Here is an 11,112-nt window from a genome sequence, read left to right on the forward strand (position 1 = left end):
AGTTTTAAAATGAATAATTTTATCTCAGATGATTCGTTTTATTTTTGTTTGCAACAAATCTGCTTCAAATACAAACATTGAATCATGTGTTCTATTTTTTAAAACCACACATTAAGGATCTACAGTGAGGAGAAAAGGTATTTGATACGCTGCAGATTTTAAAGGTTTTTCCCCCTTGCAAACCATGTGGACGTCTTGATTTTCTCCAAAGCTACTCTTCAACTTTGAGTGACAAAAATATAAAAGATAAATCCAGAAAATTCACATTGTGCTTTCAAGTTATTCATCTGAGTTTAATTGCATGACACAAGTCTGTGAGTATTTAAGTATTTAACAGGCAGGACAGAATGGCCGGTGCATCTGATACTTTAATCAACAGAGTAGCGCAGAGCAGGAAGGGGCAAGCAACCAGCCCGGGAAAACAACAAAAAACTAAACAGACATTCATGGCCGTTTCCTCCAGTTCTTGAGGTTTGGACACACTACAGCAGGGACTACTCCTCGATACAGACTTATTTCAGATCCATCAGATAGCAGCCCTGTTGCTGTGCAAGATAGACTTTTAGCTCCTTTTAAAGATTTTTAAAGGGTTTCAGGTCTGGAGACTTGGTGGGCCATTACAGGACTTTGAGGTGCTTCTTCCTTGTTTGGGTGTTTCATTTCATTTTGATAATGGAAGACCCAGCATGACCCATTGCAATGCGGAAAGGATGTTGTTGGGTAGATCTCCAGATACATGGTCCAATTCATCCTCCCCTCAATACAATTTAAAGCATCTCCTCTAGTTCATGGTTGGGATAGTGTTCTTGGGGTTGCGGATTTTCGAACAAAAAGCTCTATTTTTGCCTTACCAGACCCCATGACCTTTAATTCCTCTATTGGCAAACTATACATGTGTAACAGGATTTGAAGCCATGGTGTCACTGTGTTAGTAATGGTCTTTTAGACTGTGGTGCCAGCATCACATTTGTTATTAGATCACTGGCCAGGCCCTGTAGTATATTTCTGGGATGATCTGTTCTGGCATGAGTCTCAAACTGATGGACACTGACTATTGTCTTTGACCATTCATGTTCACTCAGGCTGGTTTCCTGAATATAAAAACTTGACTACAAAATACAAAAAATGACTTTCCCAATACACAAATACAAATAAATATTTTTCCTTAAGGATCCATTCTGACTGCCACTATGGTTTCACCTCCCTCTCCTCTCAGATTAAATATTTCATTTTCTTGTAATTGAACCAAGATGATTGCCTGTTTTTCTGCCCCTCTCAGCCTTGGTAGAGTTCTGCTCTTGGTAAATGTGAAGAGGTTTCTATTGTAGGCCTTTATATTTTAGAATAGACATGAACGTGGTTTGAAGAGATGGAAGGATCTTCCAAATGTCAAACGGCTGGGACTCAAACTCATAGCAACTAAGTTGAGGACTACACCATTTCCCAAAAGGAGGACTTCTTAAAGAAGAACTTACAGTGTTGTTAAAGCAAGAATTGTTCTTGTCTGGGAGGTGATGAAATAGTTGAGCTACGCTACAAAATGCACTTCAAATACTTAAAAATACCACACTGGGATTTTTCTGGATTTTTGTTTTAGATTCAATTAGAGTTGGAGAGTACTTATGGCAGAAATTGAAGACATGTTACAAAATGCAAAACCTGCTAAATCAGCTTGGCTATGAAGCCCCACCTATACATAAGTTGCAAAACTGTATGTTGCCGACACACACACTGTTGTATTTATTTATCTTTTATTTAGGGGTGGCACTCAGTAAAGTATTTAGGCACAAACTTGTTAATAGGAGAATAATAGAACAATGGAAAATTATGTTTAAACCCATGTCTGTTGCTATTAAACCCCTCTAGATGGGACTGATTTTCTTAAATCTACAGAGTACAGAACAGAGTACCCCCATGTCCTCTGCAAAAGCTATACCCAGATCTGGGTGGTAACATTCATAATTACATCTAATTGAGTAACATTTGACACAAATTTACTTTAAGAAGTAGTTTCACTGCTACATGCTTCTCACTTTTGCTCTGGTAACATTTTTACAAGGTATGGCAACTCTTCTCTGAGTCTTTTTTTTTGCTATTCTATCCAAAATAAAAAACTTCTGTGATTGAAGAATAAACTAATTTAACATAAATACACCAGATACAGACAGATAGCTATGGTTTTATGAAAATAAGTATTCATTGTTGCATAGAAGCTGCATTGTTTTAATTTTACTTCTATTAGCTGAGCCTTCTTTGACCTGCAGAGGTCGAGGTAAAACATTTATATTTAGTTTACATTATTTTAAATAGTAAATCGGATGGTGTAATCAGTTACATAGTTTTTGAGTAATTTCTTCAGTCGCTACGTTTCACTAACCTATGGCTATAAGTAAACATTAGTAAGCTGGAACTCCTACAGCCAGACACTAGATGGAGACGTTTTTCTATTTAAAATTAAATCTACTGAAATTCAAATCTCACAGCATCACACATCCAGTGAGTTGCCAGATTATAGCCTGATTTTCAGTTACTTTGTAGACTGAAATCTTCCAAATAAAAAGATTCCATACAGAATTTCCTTGTAGAATCTAAAGTGAAAAAGCTTTGCAGAATGACTACGCTAATTTCAATATACAGTCATATTTATGAAACTAGAATATGTGTGCAAAAGAAACTTGCTTGTCAGATTTACAGAACCCTTCAAAAATAGCAACCCTTAGTTAGATATTAGTACATACCTGCCTACATCATTAATTGATATAAAAAATGTTTCAAATAGTCTGGTATAATATTCTGTTCTGACAGAGAGGTGCAGCAAGTAGTAACTGCAATGACTGCCAATCACGTATAAGTGTGGACTATGTCAATTTATTTACATCTATAGTTAGTTTAAAATTGTTCTTTAGTCTATACCTGTGTTTTTTCCCCCCACAAAGATGTTGTTGAAATTTGCAAAACAAAGTTTTGCCTTTGGCAGCCCTACTTTGTTGTATTGGTATAAAGAAACCTTTGAAGGGGGGAAAATTCATCATGGCAACTGCTAGGCACATTTAAAAGGGTGGAACACCAGGAGGGAGAAAATTCAAGCAATTTCTAAGAGACAGGTTTTTAAGGTCAGTATCAAACACGGTCCCTGTCTGGGAATATTCAAAGTGATATCAAGGGTAGTGGCACAGGTCAGATTAATGCCTGTGGCAGCTCTTGGGTGGTTCATGTAGAAGTTGGCCAGCTGGAGCTCTCAGAAATTGTCAAAGGATGTTAAGAAGATAGGTCAGAGTTAGTTTGATGGGATGTGTGTTTAACGGTGCCCTCTTACTACCTAGATATGGGTTTCGGGGTATGAATCTAAACTTTGTCCTGACCCTCCCTTTAATTTGATATAAATGCAGATTATTTTTTGTGTGTTTAAGCTGCTCATAACATACTAGCTTTACTTCTGACATACACTACATTGCCAAAAGTACTCAATCACCCATCCGAATATTTATTTATATATTCCAATTATATCTACTGCTACATGTGTGTTAAGTCACAAACCTAGACATACAAACTTTTTGAAGAAACATTTGTGAAATCTTTTCACAAACCCTAGCTCCCATGAGCTTAGGAAATAAGCATGTTATGATGATAGGGTACCCCCTCTACAACAAGTTCAGTTGTTGCATTTTCTTACTCTTAAATAATTAACTAGGTGATATTAAAAAGGAAGCCATTGGCATAGTGCAAAGATGATGTCCAAATTCTACAAAGTCTCTTTCTACAGACATTTGCATTTTATGTGGCCTTCAAATTAAGAATAGTAAATGAAGAGAATCATGGAATCTGTTCCCATGGCAAAGCCTGCAACCCATTGCCAAGTGGAAGGCAAAGCACCAGAAGCAGAGGTGTAAAGCACATTACCAATGGACTCCAGAGCAGTGGAGGCATGTACTCTGGAGTGATACGTCATATTTCTCTATCTGAATTCCATGTGTTCTTTTTGCCAGGAGAATTATACTTTTCTGTTTACATTGTGCCAAGGGTACATTTTTCCACACTGCGTTGTGGGGTTGTTTCTTTAGGAGCTAAGTTTGGCCCCTTTGTTCCAGTGAAAGGAACCCTGAGTACTTCAACCTACAGAGAGATTTTGGACAATTTCATGGTCCCATGTTTGTATTTAACAGCCCTACATAGTCCTGAACTCAATCCATGAGAACACCTTTGGAATGGATAGAAGCAGAGACTGAGACCCAGGCCTTCTAGTGCGTCTATACAGTCATGGAAAAAAATATTAGACCACATTTGTCATTAAGAAAAGGTGATGTAAACAAGCAGTAACTCCTGCAAATATCCAGAGACAAAAACAGAGATTGGACATGGATTGAAAAGAGAAAGTGTTTTTGGCAGTACAGTAGAATGCCATTACTATTGGTAAACTGCATAAGTGGCAATGCATGGCAAGTTTATTTATAAAGTATATTTCAGTGGCAAGACGATACAAAGTGATTTGCATGACAAAAAAAGTATAATGCAGATATTAAAGAAATTTAAAAAATGACAATAAAAGAAGAGGAATGTGGGAGCTCACTGGGAGTTTATTCCAGATTTGTGGAGCATAAGAACTAAAAGCTCCTTCTCCATGTTTGTTTCTGGTTTTAGGATTACAGAGTAGATTAGAGCCAGAAGATCTGAGATGTCCAGGCAGTTTATTCACTGACAACAAGTATGCTATGTATTTTCGAGCTCAGACATTCAGGGATTACAGCCCATCCAAAGTATTTAAACTCTATTTTCTGAGAGATGAGGAGCCAGTGTAATGATTTCAGTGCTGGGGTGATGTGCTACACTTTTTAAGTTTAAATGAGGATGTAGGCAGTAGAATTCTGGATCAATTGTGGCTGCCTGGTAGACTTTTTATGCAGACCAATTAAGGCAATGTTGCAGTTATGAATTCTGTTCAAGTTGAACTAGTTTTCTTAAGATCCTGTTGAAAAATTAGTCCTTTAATCTTGGAAATCTTATTTAGGTGATATAAGGCCGACTTACTGTCTTGTTTATTGGCCTTTGAAAGTTCATGTCTAAGTCCATCACTACACCCAGATTTCTAGCCTGAGTGGTGGTTGCTAGCTATAATAACCAAAGCTGTGCTCTCTTTTTAACACTCTTCTTCTGATCCAAAGAGTTTTACTTCATCATAGTTTTGAATAAGCTGAATCAAACTGTGGTCAGAGGCACCGGTAGCAGCTGTGTATGGCAGCCTTGCTTCTGTCAGTGAGCCCCAGAGCAGCTGTGGCTACACTGTAGCTTCCTGCCACCATTACTGTGTGAGGGTATGGGTGAATGTGTGAATGGCTGAATGTAGTGTAAAGCGCTTTGGTCAACTCCCCTGACTTAAAACATGCTATATAAGTACAGGGGAAAAAATTGGCACGTCTATGCTTTGATTTGTTATTTGCATTAACCCAAAGCTCAATATCAATATCCACGGGCAACACAGAGACATACAGGACAAACAACCATTCTGTGTTACTATATTTGGGCAAAAATGGCCGATCCAGGAATCAGTGATCTGAATGAAAATGATTATTGTTATTTTTTTTTACTGATTAACACGTATTAGTTTTAGGTATAAATAATGATCCACTGATCAGTCCTTTCTGACCGGACTTCTCTTTTAAGGAATACTTTCACCCCTTCTTTCTACCCCTGAGGTGTTGTAAAGAATTCTTTTTATTTTGGTAATTATCTTCTCATACCTGGCTTCCACTTTGAGGTCTAATGCATATATTCATGTTCACTCAGATTTTTTTCCTGAATATAAAAACTGACAAGAATTAATTTCCCAATACGCAAATACAAATAAATCTTTTTCCTTAAGGCTCCATTCTAACTGTCACTATGGTATTGCCTTCTTCTCCTCTCAGATAAAAAAGCACTTCCTGGGAAATGATAACATTGTAAAAGCCTAAGAACTCCATAGACTCATCACACTCTTACTTGGACACAAGAGTTAAAAAAAGTTTCAGTAGCTTTGATAATTTTGGCACATCTTTGCACAGATTACATAAAACAGGATGCAGGATGTCTGTTTCCAAGGCAACAGTTTTCTCTCTGCCTTTGCTCTAATTCTGATTTGTAATTTTGACACAGATCACTGGGTTTTAATTTCTTACAAGCTTTAGTTATTTACCATTGTAACCTGAAATACTTTGTCAAAGTTCTTGCCCAGGATGGATGTATTTTTTTTATATAATACTATGTGAATAAGTAACCAAGATGAATGATAGATTTACCTCCTGTGATTTCTACATTTGTATCCCAGTATTTTTCAAAGCATATGCAGCTTTATTGAGTAACATTTATATAGAAGACATCTGTATTTTAGGATTAGATATTTACATTGTACTCTTTCTGGATAAAACAGCTCAACACAGAAGCATATCAGTAGTATAGCAATGCAGTAATTTTCCAATTCTTATGTTGTATCTTCTTCTGCAAGGTTTAAATTCTGCCAACACCCACTGATTTCAGAGCTTACTATCGCCTCAACACTTTAATACAGTAGACATCAAATTGAAAGTTTACTTTTTTAAATCAACCATTTTAACCTATCAGTAGTTGTAAATAGTAGAGGGTGGAGTCCCAGTGGTTTAGTAGTTAAAGTCATTGACTTTAATGCAGAGGACTAATTCCGATCCCAGTTGTATTAGAAGGAGGATCTGCTATAAAGATATTGCCATGTCTGTGAGCGTCGAGCGAGTTGCTTTTATTAATGTGGTGACCCCTGAATAAGGGGGAAGCCTAACCTTTCACCATTTATTCAGGGGGTAAACATTTACTACTTCCAACTATAGAAAGCTCATGTGTGAAAGGAGATTTTTTCTTCCTAATTTATAAAATAAGGGCTCCTAATATTCCACAGGTCTATGGGTTATATGCACACCTAACTTCCATTTTTTAAGGTTAGAACAGAAGAATTTTTACAATAATGGAGCACTGTAATTTCAAATACATTGGTTGAGCTTCCGAAACTATCTATGATTGTGTGCTTGTCAAGCTCAACTCCACCGAGCTTAAAGTAGAAGAGTGTTTGACATTAGATGCTAATGCTTCTGATTAAGTGTTTAATTAACTATGTAGCCCATCTAGCCTCTTTTAAAAAAATCTGATGTTATCATCAGAGGCAGAAAATCTTGCAAACTAAACCAGTTTCTGATGGCCATGTTCTCCATCTGTCACCGGTACGAAAAAAAATCTTAGTCTAGAGCTTGACAAATGTATTGAGGGCTAAATTCAAAGCATGTGACACAGAAGAGGAGGAGCAGTAGTCGTGGTAAGGATTTATGACAATTTCCTCTCTCAGACCATTGTTTGGAGAATCATGGTATGTCAGTTTCTGAGCACTGGGGAGAGTGGTTAGAATGCTGGGTTAGAGTTCCTTCAAAAAGACTAGAAACCACTCCAACTTGGAACTAACCCTTTGATGGCTTTCTCATTTCAGCTGGGCAAAATTATAGCTACAGACCAAAATGGGATTTAATGTGGCGTAAGGCTGCAACAAATGATTATTTTGGTTATCGTTTATTCAGTCAATTATTATTTTTTTTCGATTAATCAATTGATAATCTGACAGCAAATGGTTCTTTAAAGAATATTCTCTACAGAGTTAAACCAGGTGAAACTAAAAAGTTTCCACTTGAGTTCTGGATAGAGCATATTGAGTGACATTTTTTTTTCTTATCTTAAATGCAAAATATTTATATATTGTTTTACAATTTTCATGTAATTACTGTTTTAAGTGGTTTTTTAAAGTTTGTTTTTAGTTGATGATTATTTAAATAATCGATTAATCCCATTAATTGTTTCTGACCTAATGTGGAGTTACATCAAACTGATGCTGTACACTTGGAGACACAAAAGTAGTTTGTAAGCTACACCTTTTTGTTACCACATTTTCTTGTTTTTAATTTCCTATGAATATCCTTCAGTACAGCTCCCTCAAAACAGCCATACAGTAACATTTCTGGGTTACCCTGCTTGCAGAGGTGCAAATACCTGCTGGACAACTGATTGCATGGGTCTTATCCACACATTCTGACACTTGTGCATTAGAATTCATTTTTATTCTCTTTACACAATATTCTGTTTGACTAACAAAGTTTGAGTTTTTTTTGTTATAAGTTGTAACAATGGAATTTTGTGTGTAATTAATCAATTGGAGCTTAACCTTTATGTAATGAAATACGGATTAAATTAGTTGTTTTTTGACAGCTGTTATTTTTAGTCTGAACCTGTATATAATATTTAATCTTGCTGCTCTAAACATCTTCCTTCAAGATCAAAGCAACACTTAATTCTCAAAGTTTCAAACAGCATTCATTTAAATAGCTTTTCTTTTAAACAGCAGTTTTAAACAGTTGCTCAGCAACACACGTCTTCCTGATTAATGCTGCTATTTCTAATCAGCTGCAATGATCCAAACTTAATAATATGTCTTTAAACATTGTATGATGATGGCACCCAACAGAATTTCTTGGGTCCATTCTATGCTATCCCCTGCCCTCCTACAGCTCATTATGTGGCATATCTGTAATCAACCCCTGCTAATTAGGGGGCTTATGATATTTCCTTTGGATCGCCAGCAGCTTGATTGTTGCAGCTGCATCCAAAACCTACAGTAATTGTAGTAGCTTCCATCGTTTTTGTCTCTTGGCTATTGAAAGGTATTTGATGGCCGTAGAAGATGAAGGACAGGTATAGTACATCGCTTAAAATGTTTGTTTCTCTTCTCTCTCTCTTGCTAAAGGGGTTTTATTGGCTTTTTAAATTTCACATTGTCTCCTTGATATATAGTTGAATCATATTTTGTTGAGTAAAATGTTGTTTTGTCGTTCTTTTACAGTGCCCTTTTACTTTATTCTTTCTTCCATATTTTTGTGGTTATACAAAAAATGTACAATTACAATGATATGAAAAACGAAGGCTTCAAAGCCATATATGCAGGGGCAAGGCTTGGTATTTGATTCATCCCATCATATGCCCTTAAACTGCATGGGGAGGAGGTGATAGGTGCACATAAGATCGACACAAAGCAAGGTGGATCTGTAATGCTCTTCACGGCATCATGCTGATGAGAAGGATTATTATGTCCCCCCCTCAGGCAGTGGAGACACACATAGTGAGTGTGTCCACGAGTGTGTTTCAGTTCCAGTGCTGCAATTTATGTGCAAGGCTGTTTTCATCTAGCTGTGTGAGCAGAAAAAATACATGGATTTAACCTTGTGAGACAAAAGTGAGTGTTTTTTAAGCTCCTCACATTGAATCTACTTTATCATTTGTAATAATAGCTTAGATCTCACCCCACTCAGCAATAAAACTACAGAAATTGAGTTGCAGAGCACATTTTAACTCCTCATTCCTTTCCTCTTGGTGTGCACACCCTTTTCTCCACCTTTTCTATACCCTCCCTCCCTCCCTCCCTCGACAACAGCCAGTGGTACACTCCAGCAGTCTTTGCACCTCTCTCTCTCCCTTCCTCAGCTTCAACAGTCCCCACACTAGAGCAGACGCTGGTGCAGTGTCGATCCATACATGCACATGTGTTATCTTTCTGGGCTACCAGGATTCTTGGAGAACGCCCAGCACTAGAGTTTGCACTGGTTGCTGTGAGCTGATCCACGCGAGAATGTGCGCGTGAGCATTTTTATACTTTGGAGCATGTGCACTGACTGAAAGACACAGCAAGGATGCGTGGTGGGCATTATCTGTCGTGATCTGAGGAGTTTGTGGTGTACAATACTTGTGCTGTCCATCTTACCCTCCCTCCAGTTTGGCTGTCTGGCAAGGACTAACAACAGCATCCCGCTGGGATGTCCACCTCACCTGGTGCAAGAGATGGAAACCAAAGGAGCTCTTGTAAGTAAATATTTACATTTTATATCCCCTGTTTATGGAAATATAAACAGTGCAAGGCAAAGGTTATCCTAAAATATACATTGTTATTCAGCATTTAAATGGCATTAAAGCAGAACCAAAAGATGTGAAGAATCACGAGTAAAATAGTCTTTGTTTAGCAGGATGTGAAACAGACTGATTATATAAAGAAAGTAGTTTTAATCAGTGTTAGCAATGCACATTGTACTCTGTGTAAATATGTGTGTGTGTGATTGTAAGGACGTTCAGTGTATCAATTCAGCAGGGTTACAAATATACAAAAACAACAGGGACAAATCAGAATAATTTGGATTATTAGAAAATATTCATTCAGAATTCAGAAATTCATTTCAAGATATGTTAAGATTTCAAGGATTTGTTTTATTTAATGTAATGCTTATAGATCAGAGCTAATAAAGCACTAAATCCACACAGTAAATTTTGCAGTTAACTTTAAGAGTTCAATTTAACACCAATCTGTGTGCATTTGGTCACACTCTGAATTAGTGTTAAATTAACTCCCTACGTAGTGTATATCTTATTCCAGTTTTTGTAATAACTCTAAAAGCATCATTGTACTGTGATACTACATAACAATGTGGAACACTATCACATGTGGGGAGTGTTGGCCTACTAGGTTAGAGCCGTGCGCAAGTGATCTGAGAAGGTTGCAAGTGCCCAGTTCAATCCCCACATCCTCCACTCTGGCTTCTAAAACAGTTAACTCCACACTGCTTCCTGGGTGCCACACAATGGCAGCCCACTGCTCCCCAAGGGGAAGGCTTAAAGGCAGAGGTACATTTCCCCACTGTGAGATCAATAAAGTTCAATTATTATTATTATAAAGTCAGAAAAGGTTAATAAAATATATTTAATCAGAATTTATGTTAAAGGATTTAACTCAGGTGTCCTCAAGTTTTTCCTATGAAATAAATATAAGCAATTCTAATCATAAGTTTCAAAGACTTTTTATTGGAAGAGTGGAGATGCACAGAATTCCAGTTGAGCTTTCCAAAATTGGGGATGATTTTGGGAGTCATGCACCTGGTAAAGATGGTCCACTATACTATACCACCTCCAACAGCATGAAATATTTGAAGAACTTCATTCATTTTTATTCCGACACGCTTTTTGACTGGGTTTTAATTTCCTAATTCTGGCCTTGCAAGTAAGATGAACTGTCACGAGATTTGTGAATTC

At 37.1% G+C, this 11,112-nt stretch overlaps 1 protein-coding gene across 2 annotated transcripts in view; it reads left to right on the forward strand.

Moving 5' to 3' along the window:
- Nucleotides 1–9,558: 9,558 nt before the first annotated feature.
- The window catches only part of dtnbp1 (dystrobrevin binding protein 1), a 53,574-nt gene continuing 52,020 nt past the window's right edge, over nucleotides 9,559–11,112 (forward strand). For both annotated transcript variants that reach the window (XM_015379608.1, XM_015379610.1), the window contains exon 1: nucleotides 9,559–9,894. In XM_015379608.1, the coding sequence (XP_015235094.1) occupies nucleotides 9,849–9,894 (46 nt within the window). In that variant the 5' untranslated portion in view covers nucleotides 9,559–9,848. The remainder of the gene's footprint in view (nucleotides 9,895–11,112) is intronic.

Source organism: Cyprinodon variegatus, unplaced genomic scaffold (genome assembly GCF_000732505.1).
Source record: "Cyprinodon variegatus isolate N-32 unplaced genomic scaffold, C_variegatus-1.0 Scaffold196, whole genome shotgun sequence".
Taxonomy (NCBI): Eukaryota; Metazoa; Chordata; class Actinopteri; order Cyprinodontiformes; family Cyprinodontidae; genus Cyprinodon; species Cyprinodon variegatus.